This window comes from Thamnophis sirtalis, unplaced genomic scaffold (assembly GCF_051295495.1).
Source record: "Thamnophis sirtalis isolate CommonGarterSnake01/CBP01778 unplaced genomic scaffold, rThaSir2_p1.2 scaffold_5, whole genome shotgun sequence".
In the NCBI taxonomy this organism is placed as follows: domain Eukaryota; kingdom Metazoa; phylum Chordata; class Lepidosauria; order Squamata; family Natricidae; genus Thamnophis; species Thamnophis sirtalis.
The window spans coordinates 14,638,600-14,665,875 of NW_028261385.1; the positions used below are offsets into that span (position 1 = coordinate 14,638,600).

A 27,276-nucleotide genomic window follows, 5' to 3' on the forward strand; every position below is an offset into this window, starting at 1 on the left:
CCCACTACCAATTTTACTTCCACTGCATGCAGAATGGAAGGAAATTTGACACAGCATTAAAGTATAATAACTGTTGTGCAATGTGACATGGCAGAATAGGCAGACCTAGTTATCTAATCAGCCCTGCGCAGTTAATGAATTCAAAACCATGCCCTTGGTGGAATTTATCTCAGATATCACAAAATTCTGTAGAGAAAAGAAATTTAGATCAGTCAGGAGAGGCCTTTAAAAAGGAAATGGGTGGGGGGGCGGATCCTCATTTCATTTTGTTTTCTAAAAACCTATGCAGAATATATTTAAAGCCTTGGCTTGAATATGTAATATCTTTGGACCCTAGAAGGATGGAGGAGCAACACATTAAAACTGATTTATTTTTCTCCCCAATATATCTGTTTCCCTATATACGATGCAAAGAGCTTCTGATGGTTGGCTTACCTTCTGGATTATATAACAGTGGATTTTTCCCTTTTAGGATGCTAAAGAATATGTTTGATGTTGCATAGAAGAGAACATTAACAATTACTGTGTAGGCTCCTGCGGAGAGAGTTAAAGAGACATGGAGCATAAGGCATTTTATTTCACGTGGACAAAGGATGCATGGGGAAAAAAAGAATAATTGAGTTCTGCAGTATGCAAATGTGTGCATACAATGTTTGGAAGACTGAAATAATAACTTGTAAATTGTTGTGGTCACCTATAGTACATGTAATCTAATGAAACAAAATACCGTATTTTCACGACTATAAGCCGCACTGAAAATCCTAAAATTTGATCCAAAACCGGCAGTGCGGCTTATAACCCGGTGCGCTTTATATGTGGAAAAAGATCTCCCAGCTGCTTTCGGGGCTTCCTGGAGCGCCAAGAACCTTCGCGCTGTTCTCCGCTCCTCACGACTGCAATAGATGTCCAGAAGCGGCAGGGGCTATCGAGCTGGAAATCGAATCCCCATTAGCCCCAAAAGCCGCTTCTGGACATCTATTGCAGTCGTGAGGAGCGGAGAACAGCGCAAAGGTTCTTGGCGCCCCAGGAAGCTACGAAAGCAGCTGGGGGAGGCGCACGGCTTGGTTTCTCCTCCCTGGACGTCGCGTCGCAGCAGCAGCCCCAAGCGCACCGAACTCTGTGTTTTTCGCATCGGGGCATGCTCTTGCAGCACACCCCGATGCGAAAAACACTGAGATCGGTGAGTTTGGGGCTGCTGCTGTGACGTCCAGGGAGGAGAAACCAAGCCGTGCGCCTCTCCCAACTGCTTTCGTAGCTTCCTGGAGCGCCAAGAACCTTCACGCTGTTCTCTGCTCCTCCTCGCGACTGCAACAGATGTCCAGAAGCGTCGGGAAACGTGCGGCTTATAACCCGGTGCGCTTTATATGTGGAAAAAGTTTGAAAAATTAACGTTAATTGATACTGCGGCTTTTAATCCGGTGCGGCTTTTGGTCGTGAAAATACGGTATACAATACTACTTGTTAAGTACCTTGTACAATTTGACAATTATGTTTTTTCCAGTTAAATGTTTAGCTCCCTCTTCTTGAAGTCCCTATTGATATTTGTGACATACATCAATGTACTGTATTTTTCGGAGTATAAGACACACTTTTTCCCACCTTAAAGAGGGTGAAAATTTGGGTGTGTCTTATATACCAAATGTAACTCTGCCCACCCATTGCCTTCTACCTTTGGCCTCTGCCTCCCAGTAATTTGCTGCCTTGTAGCAAACAGCAAATAGCCTGTTTCAGTTTCAGCTTCAGCATAGCCTGATTGTTGTTTGGATCAACCTCTCAACCATTAGCCGTTTCAGGCTGCAGGGATTGCCATTGCCTATTGCTGACTCCACGGACCCCATTTTTGGCCTCCGCATCCCATTTTTGGCCTATGCATGCCCTGTTTTCAGCCTCCATGCACCCCATTTTCCACCCATTCTGATTCCCGGCACCCAGAACAAGCAGAAAATGGGAATGGTGGTGTGAAGAGATAGCAATAAGCTATGGCAATCCCTGCAGTCTGAAACAGCTGATTGTTGGGAGACTGATCTAACCGATAATCAGATGCTTGTGCTAATCAGGCGGTACTGAAACTGAAACAGGCTGTTTGCTGCAAGGAGGCAAATTGCTGGGAGGCAGAAACAGATTTTTTTTCCTCCCCCAAAGCTAGGTGTATTTTATACTTTGGAGCATCTTATAATCTGAGAAATATGGTAAATCAAATAAAAATAAACATACATTTTGTTTGACCGTAGCTGATTCCAACCAGACTTCCAGAAAAACCCAGGACTACTGAGAAATGGGAATTACTCCTTGAGGAGGTATATAAATTACTGTTACATAATTGGTAACAGTGACCCTAAATTACACTTCGACAAACATTAGGTGTGCTTAGGTAACAATAGTCAAAGAGAAGCCAGGCATTCTTGGCATACTTACAAATTGACAAGAAATGTCACAACTTCCCAGGTTAATGGCCCATAGGCTGAATTGTGCAAAAAGCAAATCTTCACTTCCAGCCTTCTGCTGTTTTTATAGCAGAAAGATTTAAAATCATAGACTCATAGGGCCAGTAAAGACTTTAGAGATCTTCTAGTCCAACCCTCTTCTCAAGACAGGAGACCTTATTACATCCCAGACAAATGACTGTCCAATCTTTTCTTGAAAACCTTCAGCCATGAAGCAGCCACAGCTCTGTGAGACAATCAGTTCCATTGATTAATTGTTCTTAATTTCAGGAAATTTCACCTTATTTTTAAATTGGATCTCTCTTTAACAAGCTTAACAAACATTGTTTCTTGCCTTGCCTCTGATGCTTTGGAGAATGAGTTGACCCATTCTCTGTGGCAGCTCCTCAAGTACTGAAAGACAGCTATGATGTCCTACTCCTATGACCTACTCCTTCTCTTCATTAGACTAGATATACCTATTTTCCTTCACCATTCATCATATGGTTTACCCTTCAGACCTCTTATCAACTTAGTTGCTCTTCTCTTCACTCTTTCTAGGATCTTGGCACCTTTGTTGCATCACTGCGACCAAATTGGCCGCAGTGTTCCAAGTGCAAAATAACATTTCAGCATCCACATTTCTGTTGCAACTTTTCCACGAGAAACTGAAGACGAGTGGCTCCATTCAAGAATGTGGTTAACTAAAAGTATCAGTTGAAAAGAGTAGCCTATATTCGTATCACGCCAGGAAGTGAATCCCTTGGTTTTTCAAATCATTCATTACGAGGCTGCGCTAGCTTTCACCTACAGATCTAAAATTGGGAATTTGGGAAGAGTCAGGCTGATGAGAATTATTCCCCTCTGCTCCAACTGTGGCATAATTTTATTCAAAACTGTCACTTCCAATTTTCACATTAATTTTAATTGCAGACTGGATTCTGTAAAGCAACTGAATATTAAAGGTTCTTAGCAGGTGCCTTTGCCAAGGGACAAATTTCAAGCAATACACTTTCTCTGCCAATCCCTATTAAGACACTGCTTTATCTGCATGGCATGAATACTATATGGATCTCCTTTAGTATTCTTGAACATGTATGAATCTTTCAATAAGTAAAATTGGAAGCAGGCTCCTGTTTGACTTCCTCCTTGGAATCCTCATGGTTCCTTTGAGGATAGGTAGAAGCAGCTGGTGATCCTGTTTTAGCGAGTTTTCTTATCGCTTAAAGACTTCAGGTAAAAACCTTGATTAGAAGCCCATTACTTTTTTTTTCAGATATGATATAGGAAGATGATATAAGATCATCATTCTCTAAACATAATGCTAGCTCAGTCTTCCCCAAATTGGCATCATCCAGACATGGGTGCAAAAGTGGAAAGGAGCTTAGAATTCTGGTAATTGTAATCCTATCACATTTAGAAAGCATCAGATGGGAAATTATGTGTTAAGTAGCATATTTAAAAGGGACATGGTGGCTCAGTGGCTACCATGTTTCCCCGAAAATAGGACAGGATCTTATTTTCTTTTGACCCCCGAAATAAGCACTTGGCCTTATTTTCAGGGAGGTCTTGTTATTTTTGAGGTGCAGGAGGCGGCGAGCATGATCACCTCATGGCTGCTGCTGTGTTGCAATATTTTTGGGGAGGGCTTATTTTCAGGGGAGGGCTTATTACAGCGCATGCACTCAAAAGCCCAATTGGGCTTATTATCCGGGAAGGTCTTATATTGGGGAAAACAAGGTAAAAAGCTGAGATTGTTGATTAAAAAGGTTGGCAGTTTGGCAATTCGAATCCCTAGTGCTGCATAACTGAGTGAGCTCCCATTACTTGTCCCAGCTTCTGCCAACCTAGCAGTTAGAAAGGATGTAAAAATGCAAGTAGAAAAATAGGAACCACCTTTGGTGGGAAGGTAACAGTATTTCGTGCACCTTCGGCATTTAGTCATGTTGGTCACATGACCACAGAGACGTCTTCAGGCAGTGCTGGCTCTTCGGCTTTGAAACAGAGTTGAACACAACCCCCTAGAGTCAGGAACAACTAGCAAATATGTGCGAAGGAAATCTTTATCTTTACCTTTTTTTTTTTTTTTTAACTATGGAAGATTCTTGAGTTGACATTAAGAAATTACACTTATGCTAATGGATAGCAAAGTAAATGAAGCAATTAATAAAAAATAGATCTATTAAGGATGCCTTTTTGGATTAAATATTGTTACATTGGTGACTTGAATATGATACTGGAAAGTTACCTGAAAGGATTTATCTTCCAACATTGGACTGAAATCTGAATGTGACACAGGACTTTTCCCTCCAATTTATCTTTTTATCTCATTAGTATTTCTTTCTAAATTTGGGAATTATTTGTATATGCCAATTGTAGGATGGAGGGAAGGATGTAATAGGATCTTTGAATCTAAAATATGTACTGTAATACTTTTTTAATCCCTTGTTCTGATGGAATATGTAGCTGAAGTGAAGGGAATGTTGTCAGAAGCACCCAGTTTCCCAGAGCGGAGGCAGAACATCCCAGAAAGGGAGCCCAGACAATATCACAGGGGTTGCCACAAAGAAGAGGGGATCAATCTGTTCTCCAAAACACCTGAAAGCAGAACAAGAAGTAATGGATGGAAACCAATTAAAGAAAGAACCAGCCTAGAAATAAGGAGAAATTTTCTGATATTGAGAACAATGAAACAATGGAACAGCTTGCCTTTAGAAATTGTGGGTGCTCCACAGCAGTGGGATTCACTTACCTTCCCTATCAATTCGCAAATGTGAGTGCACACACCATGTCTGCACATGCGCACTACCTTCTGTGCATGTGCAATGTTTGTACATTACATCGGGGCGGGGCGGCAGAGCATCCCACAGACGATGCTACCAGTTCGCTCGAACCAGAGATAACTGGCTTAATACCACATCTGGTGCTCCAACACTGGAGGCGTATAAGAAGACATTGGACAGCCTTTTTCTGGAATGGTGTAGGGTCTCCTGCTTTAGCACAGGGCTTGGACTAAAAGATCTCCAAGGTGCCTTCCAGCTCTGTTATTCTGTTACTATTATTTGTTTACTATTATAAACGAGATGTACAATCTCATTTATAATAGTAATATATAAGGGTTACAATACAATACAATAGCAGAGTTGGAAGGGACCTTGGAGGTCTGCTAGTCCAACCCCCTGCCTAGGCAGGAAACCCTATACTGTTTCAGACAAATGGCCATCCAACATCTTCTTAAAGACTTCCAGTGTTGGGGCATTTACAACTTCTGGAGGCAAGCTCTTCCACTGATTAATTGTTCTAACTGTCAGGAAATTTCTCCTCAGTTCTAAGTTATTAGGTTATTATAATATAAAATGCAATACAATGAAAATATATTTTTTTAAATGAGGGGGAAGCAAAAAAGGGGGGGAGAAAATAAGGGGGGAAAGAAAAAAAATGATTTCGGACTCTTTCCAACACAGTAAAATACTAATACATTTGCAACCTTTATCTTTTACATTACCTAAAATTATAACATTGGTTGTGTAACTGCATAACTATTAACTCTTCAAACTAAATTCTAAACTTCAATTCCCACCCACCCCTATTTCAAGCATAACCACAAGAAGCAAACAGAAAGAAAGGCAAATAAAACCGTTTTTGTTAAAACAGTTTATATTGCTACCAAATCCAAAGAGACGGTACAGGCCTTAACCGGAAGTGGGAGCAAGAAAAGATTCAGGATAGCCACATTCTAAAATCTCCCACACAGAGGGGGTATTCAGCAGATTCAGACTGGTTCACCCAAACCAGTAGTGGAAGTTGCGGGAAGGCCCGCCCACCTGCCCCAGCTCCGCCCACCTGCCCCGGCTCTAAGCCGTGCTATTTAGGCACGTTTTCAAGCCAAAGCGCATGCATGGAACATGCACATGTTGGACACGCACATTCACATTTGCTCCCAGGGTATATTTATTAGGTTTTGTGGTGTTGGAGAAGACTCTTGAGAGTCCCTTGGAGTGCCAGGAGATCAAATCAATCAATCCTGAAGAAAATCAACCTGATTTTTGGGGGGAAAGACAGATATTGACGCTGAAGCTCAAATACTTTGGCCACCTAATGAGAAGAGAGGACTTGTTGGAAAAGGCCCTGATGCTGGGAAAGACTAATGGCAAAAGAAGAAGGGGTCAACCAGAGAATTTGATGGTTAGATGGTATCATTGATACAATGAATATGAATTTGGACAAGCTCATCAAATTCATCATAGAATAGCAGAGTTGGAAGGGACCTTGGAGGTCCTCTAGTCCAACCCCCTGCTTAGGCAGGAAATCCTACACCCTTTCAGACAAATGGTTATCCAACATCTTCTTAAAAACCTTCAGTGTTGGAGCATTCACAACTTCTGGAGGCAAGTTGTTCCAACAAGCTCTGGAAAACCCTGGAGGACAGTGGGGACTGGTGTACTATGGTCTATGGAGTCATGAACAATCAGACTTAGTGGCTGAGCGACAACAACATATTTATTAAATTAGAAGGATATATAGCTTTAACCTTGCAAGATTCTGTCTATTTGGTATAAGCAAATAAAATTTCAAACTTGAGTGGATCGCACTGTTTTTTTTCTGGGACACGAGACTGCTATTTTCCATCTCATTATGTCAGAAATACTTTTATATTGCCTTGATGCAAATATGTTCCTTTTCACTACATCCAATAGTTGGACGGAGGAGGGATATTTTTGTAAAATAGGAAACTAAAATGGAGATCTTTGCTCCTGCCCTGAGAATTTGAAAATGGAGAGTGTTGGAAATATTGTCAGAGCATTGCAATTCATAGAGTGAGTATTCCTACATCTCGGCCAACTCTTCAGTTAGGACAATTTTAAGAAAATCTGTCATGTGTTTTGTAAAATCTTATTTGGGATTCTGGCTGCCAGTTCAATAGAGAAAGAGAAATGGAACTGCAGTTAATTGCTATAAATGCCAAAGCAGAAGTTAGCCAAAACCCTCCCAAAACAGCCAGTGGTGGTATTCAGTCGGTTCGGACCAGTTCAGGTGAACCAGTAGTGGTGACCTATGGGTGGGCCTGCCCCCGCCCACCAACCCTGGTGCTATGCCACCCTGTTTAGCCATGTTTTCTAAGCTGAGTGCATGCATGCAAGTCACATGCACGAGCAAAGCATCTGCATGGAATGCCAGGCTCATGTATGGAAGATTTTTTGGTTCGCGGCGAACTGGTGATAAAATTATGTGAAATCCACCTCTGAAAGCAACTCCCACCAAAACCAAAGAAGAAAAATCCGATTGTCCCTGCCTGACTACAATACATGTTTTTCTTTAACTATATGAAAACAGTTCCTAAATACTTAAATATTGAAGGTTTTCCTTAGTAGAACTAAAAAAAAAATGCAATGCAAGCAAATGAATGAAATGAATCCAGAAGCAAACTAGCAACTAACGCAGTTCATGAAACCAAGTATAACATACTCTGTTCTAAGAGGTACTGTTGTGACCCAGCTCCCCAAACATGTCAAACCCTCTGAAGTTAACTCAAAGATTCCTTTATTAGGAGTGCTCTCTCACAGCAGGCTAACAAGTCCAGACAGCCAGAAGATGAATAGTTGCCTGCCACATCTATTTATTTCCACCTCCTGCCTTTTTTCCCCCAGAGCTAGGATGGGGCATAGCTAACAGCGATGGCTCTTCCTTCCCAAGGATTGGCCCATGGATTTCCACTGCTCTCCTCTCCTCTGCCTTCTGTGCATCCACGCATCAGGCACTGGACCCAGCTGTTCCTCCTCTTCCTCATCATCCACCTCCAGACCTGGAGACTGTTGACTCTCCATCTAAGGGCTGACAGATGGTCCAGGCTCCGTGTCTGTCTGCCTGTCTCTGTCTCTCTCTTTCTGTCTCTCTCTGTCTCTCTCTGTCTCTGTCTCTTTGTCTCTCTGTCTCTCTCTGTCTCTCTGTCTCTGTCGCTCTCTGTCTCTCTGTCTCTGTCTGTCTCTGTCTGTCTGTCTGTCTGTCTGTCTGTCTGTCTGTCTGTCTCTCTCTCTCTCTCTCTCTCTGCCAGCTCCATTCCCTCTCCCCCCTCAGAGCTCTCAGGTTGCCTTGATGCTGACCCTGACTCCCACACCACCACCACCACCACCACCACCTCCTCCTCCTCCTCCTCCTCCTCTGATTCAGCTGCTGGAGGGGCTGGCGGCTTACAGATCACAACAGACACATAACTGCCAGTGCCGCTGCATACTGTAACCAGCTGAAGATAGTCCCAGTGGGAAGTCTCCTTGACAGTATGAGGAATCACGAAGATGAGTTAACTTAGCTCTAGGAAGAACATGTGAAGTGTCCTCTGATTTGGATAGAAACAGAGTGAAGAGGAACAAGATTAGACAATCAGGCCCAGGGATAGTCCTATTCAGATGTTTCTTTGACACATGGCTACCAAACAGAGATACTGTTGGTACAGTGTTGTCAGACAACATGCCTGGGAAACTTTTTTTTAACCTCTGTCAAATATTTTGAAACAATATGTCTATGGAGATTAATAATCATCCAAATCATGCTTGTCCCAAAGGTGCTTTTTCTTCAGAACTTGAAGAAGCTTCTTGGATGAGAAGTGAAATGTTTTCAAGGGGGGGAAAAACAAGAAAGCCTTTTGGAAAAGCACCTTTGGATTTTGAAATAATATAAGATGATGTTTAGAATTCTATGTGATTTTGAACTTGAGTTGGGCTGTCTACAGTTTAATGAAGAGTTTGTGGTTGTACTTTAGGACTTCTAGCAATATGTAAAAATCTTAGGCATTTGATTAGGCTCTTTGTAATTGAATTTTTCTTTTGATAATTATCATGAAAAGTCAGCGAGATCACTTTTTGAAAGGGCTTAAAATGTTAACCACTTCAGTCAGAACTAGCTTTCAGAACTGGCTTTCAGAACTATCACACAGGAGGATTTGTGTCTAATTATTCAAAGGAACAATCTCTCTTCCATCTCATTTTCACATTTAATTAAGCTTTCCAGATGATACCTCACTTCTAAAAGGAAAACAATGTGGATTACTCCCCCATTCAGAAAGGCAACATCTAACTTCATTAGTAATGAGTCACAGATGATCCAAGTCACACTTGCGTTTCCAGTCTCTCAAAATGCTAAAATCTCGCCTTTTCTGCCCATCAATCTGCCAAAGAAAAGTGTGAAGTGGCACCATCTTGAAATAAAACTTGGTTAACAGAATTGTTGACTTGATGTGTCAATGTACATTCCAGAAAGTGTCAAAAATCTGACAATATTGTATTTGCTTTTGCAGTGGAACATCCTGACAAAATGGCTAATGATCAAGGTAAGATGTTCTTTCTATCTCTTCTTTCCTTTTAGAGTCAATGCCAATCCTTAACTTTCCCTCCCTTGTGTTCACCTCTTCACCTGACTGGCACACCTGATGAGCAGGCACAAGGCATGATAATTAATCTTGTTAATGAAGTTCTGCTCACATGAGGCAACTGTTTTGATGGGAGAGATGTAAATTTCCTGGAGAGGAAATTGTTTTGTCTGTTCTGAAGGACCAATTAAAATGTCAGGCTCCTTTGTATGTTTTTCCCCCGTCTCCCTGCTATGCTTTGAATAATTCACATTAAGTATAATTAAGCCCAGCATAATTTCCATAACATACATACTTTTGTGGATGATAGATTGAATTTCCAAAGCATCTTGGTAAGGTACATGCCCGTATTCATACATATGTATACACTTGCGTTAGGGGGAAAAGATAATAAATCACTTTCTCTCTTAATCTGGGAGTCCTTACTCGATAAAACAGGGCAAACTTTAATCAACTTTTTGAGACATTGTATTGGTCACTTTTCTTATGCTTTTTTTAAAGGACTTTTTTTTTCTTCTTTTTTATTATTATTTCTTCCATTTGATAGTTTTTCACTGTGGTTTTATGTCACAAGAACACAGAAATGTGAGTTGATAACGTTTTGGTCCTGCTTGCTAAGTTGAAGACAAAAAAACCTAGGAGGCTGTTTTTAAGATTCTGAAAGAAAATTGTCTTTTCTTGCCATTTGATCCCACAGATTTAGCTACAGAAAATACCATAGACTATTGCAGTTCATAGCTTAGTTTCCATGTGTGCTGAAGAATCCAATGTGGAGAAATGATGTTTATTGAATTCATGCTCATAATATGCAAATTGGGTCTTAGAATAATCCATCGTCTACCTAGTTATATTCTAAAATTAAAATGTTCTTCCCAAAGTGGCATGGGTCACCAAAATCACATTACAATGAGAAAACGTTTCATTGTGGCATCAGAGGAATTTATGCGTGAGTAAAACCTGTAGCATGCCCAGAGAGAAACAGATTGGATCTTTCTGCTAAGAAATGCCTTTTATATTCTGACTCAAGGATCTATCTATCCTTTCCTCTCTACATCAGCAGTCACCAACTGGTGGTCCATGGAACACTGGTGGTCTGTGAGAAAATTTTGGTAATCTGCAGAAAAAATATTTGCATTTTTTATATGGCATTAAATCAGTGGTCCTCAAACTACGGCCCCTGGGCCAGATATGTGCAATGAACGTTTGTGTTGCTGCAGAGAGTCTCCCCCTTCGGAGCCTTTTTGTGCAGGTCAGAGGGGGGCAGAAATTCCAACTTGGGGTCTGCTTCAGCCTCCTGGTGCAGGGGCTTTGGGCAAAGTCTGGAGGGAGGTGCCTCTGGTGGCGAAGAGCCAGAGAGCTTCGTTCCAGTGGGACAGCATCATGGCCTGGAAGTGGCTGACCATCTCAGCCTGCTGAGCATCCAGGCCCTAGCACTTGGCCTTGCACTCCCGCAGGTCTTCCCTCTACTTGGAAAGCCTATGCTCGTAGTTCTCGGTGAGGTGCTTCTGCTGAGTCTCCTTCTCGGTCAGATCCAATGTAAACTGAACCAGCTGTTATGCCAACTCTTTCTCATGGTGGCTGCTTAGTTTCAGCAACTGCTCCCTGTTGAGGCCCTAAGGAGCCTGGGCGGGGAGTGGAGAGTAGGGGCTGGCAAGGCACCCCTCGACGTGAGTGACATTGAGTTGGCCACGCCCACCCAATCACATGACCACCTTGCCATACCCACCCAGCCAGTCATTAGGCAGATCGTATTAGTGGTCTGCGGGATTTAAAATTATGAATTTAGTGGTCCCTGAGGTCCGAAAGGTTGGTGACTCCTGCTCTAGATTATACAGTACAATGTCAGTGCAGTGATGCCAATATTTGCTTTATATCTAAGAATCTAAGATTCCAACACATGTAATTTTGAAGTTGGTGCTCAATGGCCCATATAGAGCCCATAAATAAATCAGCTGACAAAACAACATTGTGTATAAAATCTTGACAAATGTTATATTCATGCACACATGATCAGCAATCCCAGAGGTGACAATAGAGCTTTTGACTGATGTGGCAGGAGAAGACAAACTCACTTCTCTGTTACACATTGGCTGTGTCTCAGAATCTTGTCTAGAAGCTTCTAATTTTATGGATAAATGTTTCCTGGGACTCAGGAATATACATTCAATTCCAACATAAAGTCCAGATTTGAAGCAAAGAGTCATGACACTTTCAAATAACACTTTTCCCAAAAGAAATATCTACAGAAAAATAAATAAACATAAAGGTTCCCCTCGAACATATGTACTTGTCATTCCCAACTCCAGGGGGCGGTGCTCATCTCTATTTTAAAGATGAAGAGCCAGCGCTGTCCGAAGACGTCTCTGTAGTCATGAGGCTGGTATGACCAAACACTGAAGGTGCACAGAACGCTGTTACCTTCCCACCAAAGGTGGTTCCTATTTTTCTATTTGCATTTTTACATGCTTTCGAACTGCTAGGTTGGCAGAAGCTGGGGCAAGTAACGGGAGCTCACTCCGTTACGCAGCTCAAACTGCCGACCTTTCTGGGCGAGAAGCTCAGCATCTTAGCCACTGAGCCACCGCTCTACTGTAGACCAAATGAACCCATATAAACTTTTTTGTTAGAGTTTGCAATTCCATTTTCAGAATTACACAAGTAATTGTATAAGACAGAGAACTTCCCACTGTCTCACTATAGACTGGCTCAAAATAATCCAAGCTATTTAAGTAAAGTAAAATCCAAAAACATATGTGTGTGTGTGTGTGTATGCATACATACATACATACATACATACATACATACATACATACATACATACATACATACATACACATATATATATATATATATATATATATATATATATATATATATATTGTTATATTTATGCTGATAAATAAATAAAGGGAGACTTTGGTATCTATTTAGAGTTACAACCCCCGGTATGCCCAAATATTTAGAGCTTGTAACTCTAAATAGATACTATCACCCTGGCTTAGCTGATAAGGAGTCGGACTCTGTGGCTTAATGGTTAACACATCTGCCTAAGATGCAATACAGCACAGGTTCGAATCCCAGTAAGGGTATGGCTAGCTGATGAGAGCTAAATAGCTTGAAATAGATCTATACTACTCTCCCTTTATTTATTTATCAGCACAAATACAACACAAATGTAACAAAGGCAACAGTAAAAATATTGGGTTTCTGTCTGGATGGTCTCTTGTGACGAGCCGATGGACAGAGAATGGAAGTAGTGAACTTCCTCCCATATTTGGCCATACCGGGTGTTGTAACTCTAAATATACATATATACATATATACATATATACATATATACATATATACATATATACATATATACATATATACATATATACATATATACATATATACATATATACACATACACACATACACACATACACACATACACACATACACACATACACACATACATACATACATTAAACCAAACTATGTTTGGAGATCACTTTTCCAACCCAAAGATCTTTAGGGACAGAACAACTTTCCCAAAATAGCAAAATCTTCAAAAGAAAGAAGACAGAAAAAGGAGAAGATCAGGTCTTCCACTTTTCCCTTTAGTCACAATATTTTAATTGATTACGTGCCATTCAACCATCATTGAGTCTTAGTGACCACATAAATAGATTTTCTATGTGATGATCTGCTCCCAATCTGCTCCTTCACATCTTCCAATAGTATACTATCACTGGTTCAATTGATTTCATCCACCTCCTTCTGGTTGTCCTCTTCATCACTTTATTTCCATCTTTCCTGACATCCCAGCATTCTCCAAAGAGTTAGATCTTTGCAAAATATTCCCAGATATATTTGTGCCTCATTATTTGGGTCTTGAGTGAGAATTCTGCCTGGGATTCTCTTAATTGGAGTGCTAATAAAAGAAAAGGAAGAAAGACGGGGGAAATTCCAGAGTAATGGAGAGAGAGGGAGGAAGGGAGGAAGAGGGAGGGAGAATTGCTATATTCCCCAACTCAGATTTTAATCCTTGCCTAAAACTAATTAAGAAATCTAATCAGGCTAGAATTAAATCCATTTGCATCTTTGGTTAAAGAATTTCACAGTAGACTCCATCAAACCCTATTATTTCACTGTATCACTTTTTAAGGCTGTTTTTTTTAAATAACAAAGACTTTTTTAAAGTAAAAAAAATACCATTAATTTATAATCCACACTTTCCACTATACAGTATATGCATACTGTGTATACACAACACATACAGAGAAGAGAGAGAGAGATGTGTAAACAAGGACTTCAGTTGGGCTTCTATCACTCCTGTCAATCTGTGTTTGCCAAATATTCATGATTTTAAAAAAGTTGCCAATGTTAGTACCAGTTATAAATAGGCAAACCAATCTACTGTATTTCCTCTGACTACACATGTTAGAACACAAAATAGGTGCCATTTCCCTTCCATCAATGTAGCAATTTTGAATAAATATAAAACAGATCAAAGGCAAGGAGTCTCTATTATTTGTGTGACAGTACAGCTAATTTTCCTGCCTACGCGCAACCTCAAGAAACTGAAGTCTGAAAAGCAAAATGATAAGAGAACAAGAGAAAGTGCTTGAAAGCTAGAAATACACTTATTATGCCCTTACTTTTGTTGTATAAAACTGTTGCTTTGGTGAGTGGTGTTCGGTGCCAGATTGGTTCAATTAAGATTTAAAGAGATGTGGATATTTCAGTTTATGGAAGGGAAAGTGTATATTGTAAAAAAAAACCCACAGCATTTTGCAAGAAGTGTGGTGCTTTTTCTGAATTTGATACAGTTTTGACTGAGAAAAGGAAATATTTCAGATAGAAGATATGATTTTTATGAAGAGTTTTTAAACCATGTTGTAACTTGGTAGATTCAGAATGCCTGAAAGATATTGCAGTGTGAGAGAGCCGTGGCAGTGGGAAAACCAAGGCTTCTTTGCCAGCCACTCAGCTGATCGGTCCCAGCCAGCCCCCATTACACACACACATACACACACACCAGTGGTGGGTTTCAAATTTTTTTAGAACCTCTTCTGTAGGTGTAGCTTGCTTTGTGGGAGTGGCTTGCTGGCCATGTGACTGGGTGGGCATGGCCAACTTGTAAAATGTGGTAAAATTCACTTAACAACGCTCTTGCTTAGCAACCAAAATGTTGGCTCAGAAACTGGCATTTGAAGCACACAAGTCTTAAAGCTGTCACGTTACAAGACCCCTGCACCCCTAACCCTTTAGAAAAAAAAAACCCCAGGGGTGTTCAAACTTGACAGCTTTAAGACTTGTGGACTTCAACTCCCAGAATTCCTCCTCTCGCTCTTCATCTTGATGATGTGCAGACAGGCGGGGGGAGGGAGCTGGAACCGGTTCTAAACAGCACTGTAGATTTGTGGAACCTCTTCTATAGAAGAGCTTAGAACTGGCAGAAACCCACCCCTCACACACACACACACACGCACGCACGAACACACACACACACACACACACACCACTTGCTGCTGTGTGAGGTGAGCATTGCCAAGGCGTCCCGGTACCGGGGGCAAAGGAGTGGCAATGGTGAGGATGGGCAGGCCTGACCTTCCCTCCCTCCCCCACCCCCACCCAAGTGAGCTTCTTGCATGGCTCCAGCCCGCAGCTCTGATGAGGATCCATGGTCCGGAGTGCTGCCGCTTCCAGCCGGGATATATTCTGCCAGGCCCTCGGCGGCGTCTTTATGCGGGTAGCTCACCTCCCTGCCAGCAGCCCCTCCGCCAGCATCCCAGTTGGGGAGGGGGTGAAGGAGTGGCGGTCACCTGTTCCTACCACCGCCACCCCTTGGCCCCTGGTAATGGCAACTGTTGTGTTGCTGCTTCCAGCCGGGATGCTGGAGGAGCTGCTGGTGGGGAGGCAAGCTACCTGCATAAAGATGCCGCCGAGGGCTTAGCAGAATATATCCCAGCTGGAAGTGACAGTGCTCCGGACCGCGGATCCTTATCAGAGCCATGGGCTGGAGCCGTGCAAGAAACCCGCTTGGGCAGGGAAGGAGAGAAGCCCTTATCCCTCCTTGCCACCACCACCCCCTCACCCCCTGCAGCTGTCACAGTGCCGCTTCTGGCTGGTGTGAAAGTGGCTATAGGGGCCGGCTGGCTGCTCCTGCCCTTCCACTTGTGGCTGCTGCTGCTTTTCTGGGATGCCCAAGCAGGCCAGGCACTTCGGACCGCAGATGAGCCATGGGCTGGAGGGCTGAGGCCACACAAGAAGCCCACTCAGGCAGGGAGGGAGGGAAACCCCGACTACAGCTCTGCTCTGCTAGGAAGCGATGGCCGGGATCCCCTCTCCACGTCTTTTGGCACGTGCGGCCGTTGCTCTTCCTGTTGGTGGCTTTTGCGTGTGCATGTGTGCCAGGAATCAGATCACCAAATGGCCAAAGCGCATCTGCAGCCCTGGAAACAAAAAGATCATTTTCCTAGTGTGCACATGCGTACTGGGTGGCTCCTCTTCTGCTTTCTGGCACGCCAATGCACGTGAAGACTGTGTGTGCTGCTGTGCCCGAACCCGGAAGAGTAACTGGTGATGGCTCCGCGTGCCAAGAGAAATGGCTCTCCCTTTAAATAGGTTGACCATCATAGGTGTAGGGTCTCCTGCTTGGGCTAGATGACCTACATGGTCCCTTTCAACTCTGGTATAATCTGTAACCCCATCAAAAGAACCAGTGGTGGGTTTCAAATTTTTTTAGAACCTCTTCTGTAGGTGTGGCCATGTCACCAGGTGGGAGTGGCTTGCCGGCCATGTGACCAGGTGGGAGTGGCTTGCTGGCCATGTGACCGGGTGGGAGTGGTTTGCTGGCCATGGGACTGGGTGAGCTTGGCCAACTTATAAAATGTGGTGAAACTCACTTAACAACGCTCTTGCTTAACAACCGAAATGTTGGCTCAGAAACTCTGGCATTGAAGTGAGCAAGTCTTAAAGCTGTCAAGTTACAAGACCCTTGTACCCTTAACCCTTTAGAAAAAACAATCCCAGTGGTGTTCAAACTTGACAGCTTTAAGACTTATGGACTTCAACTCCCAGAATTCCTCCTCTCGCTCTTCATCTTGATGATGTGCGGACGGGCGGGGGGAGGGAGCTGGAACCGTTTCTAAATGATACTGTAGGTTTGTGGAACCTCTTCTATAGAAGAGGTTAGAAGTGGCAGGAACCCACCCCTGAAAAGAACCTTACTTGACACACAGGCGTACCTGAAGCCCCTATAAAAAGAAGATAAGGACACTGACATGCCCTAAACTCCGCTGAAGATGTTACCTAGCCTGGTAACAAAACATTCAGAAACCAACCTACAAGCTCGGAGAACGAACCTTCATCCTCAAAGTTTCATTTCTCTCATTTTTTTAAGAGCTCATTTGTCACAGGCCCTGCCCGAATATTGATGGTGATTCCAGGACACAGGTGCATATCTGTCAAATTCAGGCTGCATAAAATCCACCGGCGCTTTGAATGGAGCTGCCAACCCTCCTCTCAAAGTTTCATCAAACAGTTATCAGGAGCAACCCTCTACCGTAACCCCTAAACAAAGGACTCCGTTCCAATTGCTCAATTATTTCTGAACAAGAATTGGCACGGTGCATTTGACAAGGCACTGGTCCCTGGTTGTTGACTGCATTGCATCTCATTAATAAAAAAAGACACTGCTGATTGTCTGAGTGAAGAGAGAAACGGAAGCTGAAGATAGTTCTCCCCCACCCCCACCCCGTCTCTAGTTGTTGTTGTTGTTGTTGTTATTTTATTTCTATTTGCTTTTGTAACAAAACGGGACAATTCGTCCTTTGTCTTCCTTGGACTCTAGCAAGCGCGTTGCTGCTTGGTTACGCGAAGCACAGAAGTGTCGCTGCTCAATGTTGCTTGGCTGCAAACCAGAAAGTGTCTAGTCTGTCTTGTCACAATGCTTCCACTCAGCTGGCGGTGGCATCTCTGCAAATTACTTCTATTTTCTAATTCCGGCATTTGCCCAGATGCTTTGCTCTATGCTGGAGGCCTCTTTGCCACTAAAAAAAAACAAAAAACAAAAACGGAATCAAAAACAGACCAGAACGAACAAAGCAAATCTTTCATTCCTGATGTTTCCTTTACTCCGTCTATGTGTACATGTTGTGTGTGTGTGTGTGTGTGTGTATGTTTGTGTAGAGGAAGATTGTCAAATGGAAGACAGCGTAGGCCAACAACAGGAGAGATTCAGATGGATTTCAAAGCTGTTTTCCAAGAAAGCAGCACGTTTTCTTCTGATTTGGGGATATCTACAGTAAGCACAGAGAGGGAAGAGAGGGAGTGAGAAAGTTTTTTTTTTCAAAAAAAGAGGCTTATTTGTCTCCTCACCCAAAAAGTTGCCACACACACCCACACACTCCTGGTTTTTATAAAACAGATGAAAAGGTAATATGTTCAGCGCTTAAGGGATTTGAAAGAGTTACTGAAGTTGGAATAGACAGCAGGCTCTGGAGATAATAGAATATAATTGGCCATCATTCTTATTGTTTTGTTTTTAAAAAGAGAACCTGAAAGAACCAGAAGATTCAAGAGTTTAGCAATTATTAGGTAATTAGGAAGGAAGTAAACAATCATGATTAGTATTTTTAGAATTAATCATCATAATGTTGTTGTTGTTAGTTGCGATGTCCGACCCACCCCAACCCCATGGATAACATTCCTCCAGACTTCCGGCATCCCCCACATATATATTTTGTTGTCTATATGAGATGATGATGGAATGGTTTAAATCCAGGATGTCATATTAAATCTCAAGACTTGTTGATAGGTATTACATCTTGTTGTTAGTTGAGAAGTCATGTCTGACCCATCGTGACCCCATGGATAACGTCCTTCCAGGCCTTCCTGTCCTGTACCATCCTCTGAAGTCCATTTAAGCTCACGCCTACTGCTTCGGTGACTCCATCCAGCCACCTCAATCTCTGTCGTCCCCTTCTTCTTTTGCTCTCAGTCGTTCCCAGCATTAGGCTCTTCTCCAGTGAGTCCTTCCTTCTCATTAGGTGGTCAAAGTAGTTGAGTTTCATCTTCAGAATCTGGTCTTCTAAAGAGCAGCCAGGTTTGATCTCCTCTAGGACTGAACGGTTTGATCCCCTTGCAGTCCAAGAGACTCGCAGGAGTCTTCTCCAGCACCAGAGTTCAAAGGCTTTCATTCTTTGGCGCTCAGTCTTTCTTATGATCCAACTTTCACAGCCATACATTGCAATCATTTGCAATCATCATAATATCTGTCCCTTTTCATAAACATGGCCATAATTATATGTCTTCACTTTAGATAGGTAGACAGGTAGATGATAGTTTAGCAAATCAAAAGTAGTAAACAACTGCCATTAGCAAGACACGATGGTGGCTATACAATCCCTGCTACAAAATATGATGTTTGTGTGTGTGTGTGTGTGTGTGTGTGTGTGTGTGTGTGTGTGTGAGAGAGAGAGAGAGAGAGAGAGAGAGAGAGAGAGAGAGAGAGAGAGAGAGACAGAGACAGAGACAGAGAGAGAGAGAGAGAGAGAGAGAGAGAGAGAGAATACTTATTGTTGGTCCTCTTTAGTTCAGCATTCTGTATTTATTGTGATCAATCAAGGTTGGGTGATCCTCAAATACATTGTATGTTCAGAGTATTTGTCATTAATTTTAGCCTTGCTAAAATCTTAACTATGGAAATATGGTTTATATGGAGATTGAAAGATATTGCATGATTTAGGTTTTGTAAATATAACAAACAAGTAATATCATTTGTCAGCCAGACAGTGTATACCAATGACTGATTAGAGGCAGCACTATTTATATTTCCCATTAAAAAAAGGAGTCTGCTGATACCTATCAGTTTCTTAATTCCACCAATATAAGATTGGTTGGGAATAGTTATTTTGCAGCCTGTTATCCAAGTAGTAAGTAACTCTAGGGGAAGGAGTGGCATAACCTGAGGGTGGAAGCAAAAGAGGAATTGGCTCAGAATCTCTACTTAGCCACAAATGGGCTCTTCAACCCTCCATCCCAAGGTTTCGTTGACCTTTATTTAACTCCAGCAGGCGCTAGCCGTTAGTTGAGAAGATTCCTGTGTATAGACTGTTTAGCAATAAATCAGTTTAATCCTACCTTCATGTATAGACCTGGTCTTTTGTTCCTGACTATCTCATAACAATACTCAGCAGAAATATGTCTTTTTTATTTCATGTGCCTTGAAAAAGATGATATCTGCAGACTGTAAACTGTAGCATCAACCAATTGGCAACCAAATGCAGGTTCACAAAGCTGATGTTACATGCTCCCAATGTCAGGAGCCAGACAGTACTGTACATGGTCCTCTGCATTTTGGGCCAATTGCAGTTGCCTAGTACTCTTCAAGGGCAGGCCTAAGAAGAACTCATTGGAGTAGTTCAGAGGTCAGCAACCCATGGCTCTGAAGCCTCATGTGGCTCTCCTGTCACTCAAAATATGTGTCACAGCTGTCAATGCGTGATACCTGCCAGCACACCATTTATTGAGGTTTTCGATCCCTGGTAGACCAACCATGGTTAAATCCAACAAAAGAAAAGTTTCAGAAGAAAACAGGATGTTTAATTCAACTACATATGCTACAGTGGTGGGTTTCAATTTTTTCCCGAACCTACTCTGTGGGTGTGGCCTCCTTTGTGGGAGTGGCTTGCCGGCCATGTGACCTGGTGGGAGTGGCTTGCCAGCCATGTGTTTTCTCTCTCTCTCTCCTTCCTTTTGTCTCTCTGTCCCTTTTTTCTTTTTATCTTTCATCTCTCTCACTTTTTCTTTCTTTTTTCTTTATTTCTTCCTTCCTTTCTCTTTCTCTTTCTCTTTCTCTCTCTGTGTAAGTCTTTGTGTGTGGGGGGGGCTCTTTGCCTCTCCCTCCCTCCCTCCCTCCATGTCTCTCTATGTGATTCTCTCTCTCTCTCTCTCTCTCTCTCTCTCTCTCTCTCTCTCTCTCTCTCTGTGTATCTCTCCTCCCTCCCTCTGTGTCTGTGTCTCTCTCATTCCCTCTATCTCTCTGTGCCTCTGTCTGTCTGTCTCTATCACACAGACACACACATAGACACAGGAATAGACTCACATGAACATACTGTGGTCACCTTGTTGAGTGTTCCAATCACATTTGAAACACTCAACAACTGGCCTGTATTCATGGTTTTTTGCAGCATTCTGCAGACATAGGGGCAAAATATATGGTGAAAAGTACCTGGCAGCGGCGTTCTTCCCTGAGGGGCTCCGCAGAACATCCCAAGACCAATGGCTCCAGGATGAGGGATGGAATCTTCGCCGCGGGCCAGTAAAGCTTCGTCCACCAGAGGCAGCAGGACCAAAGCCCCTCTCCCAACTGGCCCTTCCTCCCTCTGAGGGCGAGGGACCTGGCTGCCCCGCTGCCTCTGGCTTCCTTCCGGGAGTCTCCTCTCTCTGGGGCTGTAATTGTGCAGGCTGTGCGTACGTGCTTATGTTTTCCACGGGGGTGACGGATGGGCTCCGGAATCGCTCCATGCCGTGGAAAACATAGGCGTGCTTGGGCTGCGGGGCAGCCGGAACAAGGGAGTGCAACCCGCATGGTTTGTTCAAATAGCAAAAGAAGGGACAGGAGAGGAGTTCCAAGTGGGGCTTTTCAAATAGGCAAATTCCTCTCCTGTCCCTTTCTTTTGCTCTTTGAACAAGCCGTGCGGGTTGCACTCCCTTTTCTTTCATAGCCAGCTCATTTCCAATTGGGGGAGGGGGGAGAAATAGATTTTTCCGTCCCTCTCCATGGATTCCCACCCCAATTGGAAACGAGCTGGCTATGAAAGACAAGGGAGTGCAACCCGCATGGCTTGTTCAAAGAGCAAAAGAAAGGGACAGGAGAGGAGTTCGGCTGTTTGAAAAACCCTGCTTGGAACTCCTCTCCTGTTCCTTCTTTTGCTGTTTCTACCTGCCGAGCGGGTCACGCTGCCTTGTCAGCAAGAGCGCTTTGCAGCGACAGGGGCCGGGAGCGGTACTGGCATTCCCAGAAGTTAATTACCTCCGGGTTCACTGACCAACCGGTGCGTGCGAACTGGGGCGATCCAGGAGGAACCCACCCCTGATATGCTAGTTCTGTGGCTGATCAGGAAATAGTCAGTCATGGGAAGGGTTTTGTGGCTCCCAATGTTTTTTTTTCTGTGGGAAATGGGCCCAAATGGCTCTTTGAGTGTTTAAGGTTGCCGACCCCTGGAGTAGTTGAACTAAATGGTGATATTTTCACCCTCTGGATGACTTTCTTTTAGGAATATCATCCCCAATCCCCTTCTGTTTTCTTTTCTCAAGACACACAGATCATTTAATCTTTCTTCCTAGATTTTAATTAATACGTGATCATCTTTATTACTATTAATACATGATCTTCCTTATTGCTCTTGATTGAATCTATTTCAATTTGGCTGAAGTTTTCTTAAAGGACCTGTCCCCATAATAACTTTAAGTAGTTATATGGGGAAGTAATATATGTGAGAACACCAAAAGAATGTCACTCAATCAGCTCTCAACCGAGGCAGTCATGCATTGGATTAAATAACGCAATCTAGCTGTGTTGCAGAAGTAACTAAACCCAATAAAATTATCCATTTTGCATAACTACTCTGCTAAGAAGAATCAAATCATGGATTGACAGTAACAGTCAAGTTACACTATTGCATATAATAAATTTATTTATATATAAATTGGAATTATTGAATTCATTAAACGGCCCGTTTTTCGCTCATTTCTGCCCTCCCCAGCCCCCAAGAGCATTCTGCAAAGCTCCTAAAGACTATGCATGGCCATTTTGGTGAAGGGGACAGGGTTTTGGGAGGCAAAAAAGCTGTATTCAGTGTATAAGACGCACCCAGATTTTCAACCTCTTTTTTGAGGGAAAAAGGTGCATCTTATACTCCAAAAAACACGGTGTTCAGATATTTCCAATTCTTTATTTTTGACCTAGCGATATTGTTCTGAATTTCATTTCTGTCTACATTATGTTTGCAAAATCCCCACAATCTACTTGGAAATTTTCCCCTTTAAAGGAAAGGATAAAAATCTGTCAAGACTTCTGTTGACAGATTCATGCTGATTTGATAATTTCCCTTTTTAAAAGTGCTTACAGTTCAGTCACTTCTTCTGATGATCATAGGTAGTTTCAAAACAATCGAAAGAAAACATGTATTTGATCATTTCTTCTCTCTTTTTTTAATAGAAGTTAAATGCAACTTAAATGCAAGTTAAAGCAAACCATTATTCCTTGAAATTTCCAGTTTGGAAAATAAAGAGGCAATTTCATCCATGCTCTAATTCAAAGCAAAAAAATATGGTCAGTCCAAGTAATTTAGAAATGGGATCATAATTGCCCTATGTCTCAGTATAGATGTTCATACATAAAATAGTTTTGAAGCTTTCCAAGGGATAGAGGTACCATGTTTCACTGAAAATAAGACAGAGTGTTATTTTCTTTTGACCCCTGAAATAAGCACTTGGCCTTATTTTCAGGGAGGTCTTATTATTTTTGAGGTGCAGGAGGTGGCGAGCGTGGTCACCTCATGGCTGCTGCTGTGTTGCAATATTTTTGAGGAGGGCTTATTTTCGGGGGAGGGCTTATTTTAACACATGTGCTCAAAAGCCCGATTGGGCTTATTATCGGGGAAGTCTTATTTTCAGGGAAACAGGGTGCTAAATGGTTTAGGTTTATTAGATTTTTTTTTCAATAGCAGTAGACTTATATACTGCTTCATAGGGCTTTCAGCCCTCTCTAAGCGGTTTACAGAGAGTCAGCATATTGCCCCCAACAATCTGGGTCCTCATTTTACCCACCTCGGAAGGATGGAAGGCTGAGTCAACCCTGAGCCGGTGGGATTTGAACCGCTGAATTGCTGATCTAGCAGTAGCCTGCAGTGCTGCATTTAACCACTGTGCCACCTTGGCTCTTATATTTATATGCTGCCCTTCTCCCAAAGACTCAGGGCGGTGTACAACATTAAAAGAAACACATAATACAAAAGTTTTTAAAAAATCAAATAGAATATCCCAAACCCAATTAAAATTGACGATGACATTTTTTTAAAAAAAAATCGAATTAAAATTAACAGTGATCCATAATTTATTTTGTTTTGTTCAGGCCAGGCTGGCTTGCTGGAAAAGCCAACTTTTTAGGGCGCATTGGAAGGACCGGAGGTCAGGGATTATATGAAGCTCCGGGGGCAGCTCATTCCAGAGGGAAGGCACTCCCACAGATAAGGCTCTCCCTCTGGGGGTCACTAGCCGACACTGTCTGGCCAACGGCACCCTGAGGAGGCCAACTCTGTGGGATCTCACTGGACGATGGGAGGCTACCGGTGGCAGTAGGTGGTCTCGCAGGTACCCTGGGCCTAAGCCATGGAGCGCTTTATAGGTCATAATTAGTACCTTGAATCGCACCCGGAAGACAAAAGGCAACCAGTGCAGGCCGCCTAAAAGAGGTGTAACATGGGAGCACCTAGGTGCCCCTATGATAACCCGCGCAGCCGCATTCTGGACCAGTTGAAGCTTCTGGGTGCTCTTCAAGGGCAGCCCCATGTAGAGAGCGTTATAGTAGTCCAGGCAAGAAAGGACGAGGGCATAAATGAAATATTCTTTTAGTCTGCATACACAAAACAAAACAAAAAATAAAGGATGAGAGACACATTGGGCTTGTGACTATGAAAATGGCCTGTTTGCTCTCCAGTCCTAATGATTATGACTCAATATTGTGCAACTTTACCGAGGATCAAATGCCAATGACTCTGCAATTAACTTGACTGAGAAGTTGATTATGCTGAAAACTCCTATGATGATAATGACTTTGCATTCCTTAATTGTGCCTTTCATGCCAGAGCACTTCATACATTGACAGGAAAAAAGCATTTAAGAGAAATAATTTCAGGTATACCGAAGCTGGAAGCACTTTGTCTAATGAAAAGGAAAAAAAAAATCAACTCCTCAATTTAACATCATCTTTCTCAAGTGCATGACAGGTTTCTCCATGAAGGTATAAGCAATTGCTGAATTTGTTTCATGAATTTTCAGGATGATATGGGCATGGCACCAGCATTGCCCTGTGGCCTTTGACTATGAGGCTTCCACAGTATTGTGTAATCATTTAGGATCTGGCATCTGTTGTGAAAGAGGTATTGTGGCTTCACTCTTTTATCTGGCTTTCTAGCCCCAATTATTGGAGCAAGCATGAATGAACCCCACTGTGCTGGAGATGGTAGGGAAGATAATGTGGAAGTCAAAGAAGTAATTTGGAAACCTTTTGGTGTGTTTGTTTGATTCTTTTAGTAAGACTATTATGAAATACTTTGAATAAGCTGGCAAAGGATGGGAGAAGACGACCCTGGAGTGAAAAGCAGACTGATAGCATAAAGCAAGTTGGTGCTTTTCCCAGAGCATATGAAAAGGGTCATTTTTTGAGCATAATAAAGAATAAATGTTTATATTAGCTAGTTTTGACATCAGAAAGGGAGGGCAGACAAAGAACCCTCTTTAGAAATGCAACAATTTGAAGCACCAGAAGAGTCTCCATAGTAAGGTCACCCACCCTCTTTTGAAGTAGCATTTCTAGTATGAAAGTTCTATAATAATTTATATTACAGTGCCTTTGTAATGCATCATCTTGAAAGGCCATATAACCTTAATTTTGTAGCTTCCTGGGTCTTTAGCACTTCTCTGGCCAGGAGCCCAGTGATCACTGTAGTTTTTTGCATGCCAACAAACTATATTTTGTTGCAATATCACCAAATGCTTTGCTTTCATGGAATGGGAAGGGGAACGGGAAGGGGAAGGGGAATGGAATAGAATAGAATAGAATAGAATATGGAATGGAGAAGGGAGAAGGGAGTAGAGTAGAGTGGAATGGAGTGGAGTAGAGTAGAGTATAGAGTATAGTAGGAGTAGAATAGAGTAGAGTACAATAGAGTAGAGTAGAGTAGAGTAGAATAGAATAGAATAGAATAGTTTATTAGCCAAGTTTGATTGGACTCACAAGGAATTTGTCTTTGATGCACAAGCTCTCAGTATACACACAAACACCAAAGCAATATCATCATCAAATACCAGTAGGAGTAGAAAAGGTGAGAAAGATAATAATAATCCAACCTTACTACGTGGGCAAATATCCTTAGATATAAGACAGCATTGTGGGAATTAGATGTTCAGCACAGTGTTGGCAAAAGGGAAAATCTGTCTAATTGCCTCATTTTGGCATGCAATGCCCTAAAGCAGCATCCTAAGGTGAAGAGTTGAAACAGTTTAAGTGCAGGATGTGAGGGATCTGTAGATATTTTTTCAGCCCTCTTTCTGACTTTTAAGAATACAGGATCTCAATGGAAGGCAGGCTGGTTGCAAGTGTTTTCCCCCCCCTGCAATCCTAACTATTCATTGAAGTCTGTACCCATCCTGTGTGGTTGCTGTACCAAACCAGACATAGAAGTTAGTCAGCATTTTTCTCAAATTATTAGCTTTTTATTCCTCTGCAGTTTGGGACATGGCTCGTGTCTGTTAACCTCCATTCAAGAGACAAGCAAAGGGATTTTAATACTGGAGGTGGAAGCATAAGATGACAAGACTTAGAGCTGGAACTTTTTCAGTACTAGTGTGATTTTCTTCTTCTTTTTTTGCTAAACACCTGAAACTAACAAGTTTGTTCGGGTGCACTGCTGAGTTTAAAGTTATTATGGATATTCAGAGGGAGGTGAGAAAGGGTGTTTAGCACGGTGGTGAAAGCTTTTCAAATTCTGCAATTATAAGAAATGAAGTCATTTTGTATCATTTTACCAGACTTGAAATATTCATTCATTTATCTCTCCCATCTATCTGTCTACAAGGGCTGATATATTGCTCCAATCAAAAAGAACTCTTGAATATTTTGTATCTCCTCTTTGCTAAGAAGGTTAAAATAAAACAGTGCCACCAAATATCCATTAGCAATCACAACCGAAAGTTTCTACATTGGAGGAACTTTTCAGTCATCTGAGCTGGTTGTAGTCCAAGTGCAAGAGACTTTTTAAGTTCTACACAGCCCACTTCCACGTTGTGCCAAAGGTTAAGCATCTCTATGGGAAAGACGCTGGGACTTGATACCGTGTTTCCCTGAAAATAAGACAGGATCTTATTTTCTTTTGACCCTCCCCAAAAAATAAACACTTGGCCTTATTTTCAGGGAGGTCTTATTATTTTTGAGATGCAGGAGGCCCCTTAACCTTGACCATGGATCAGCTGATCCAGAGAGGGCCTGGCGTTCTGTCTCTGTTTTTGGCACACTCTTGCCAGTCCAAGTGTCGCTGGGCCTGCTGCTCTTTTTGCGGCCACCACTAAGAGAAGGGGTGCGGTAGGTAGGATTTGTGGGAGCAGCCTCCATGAGGATGTTCCACATGGATGGCAGGTGCGTGTGGGGGTGCATGCGGCATGTTTCCCCCCATTCCACCCCCAGGGAACCGTGGGGAACAGCTGCACATGCATTTA

The 27,276-nt window shown here is 42.5% G+C and overlaps 1 protein-coding gene across 1 annotated transcript in view; it reads left to right on the top strand.

Annotated features, from left to right (window-relative positions):
• DCC (DCC netrin 1 receptor) overlaps positions 1-27,276 on the top strand; it is a 734,614-nt gene that overhangs the window by 608,626 nt on the left and 98,712 nt on the right. The window contains exon 21 of the mRNA XM_087715396.1: positions 9,715-9,747. Coding sequence (XP_087571522.1) covers positions 9,715-9,747 — 33 coding nt within the window. The remainder of the gene's footprint in view (positions 1-9,714; positions 9,748-27,276) is intronic.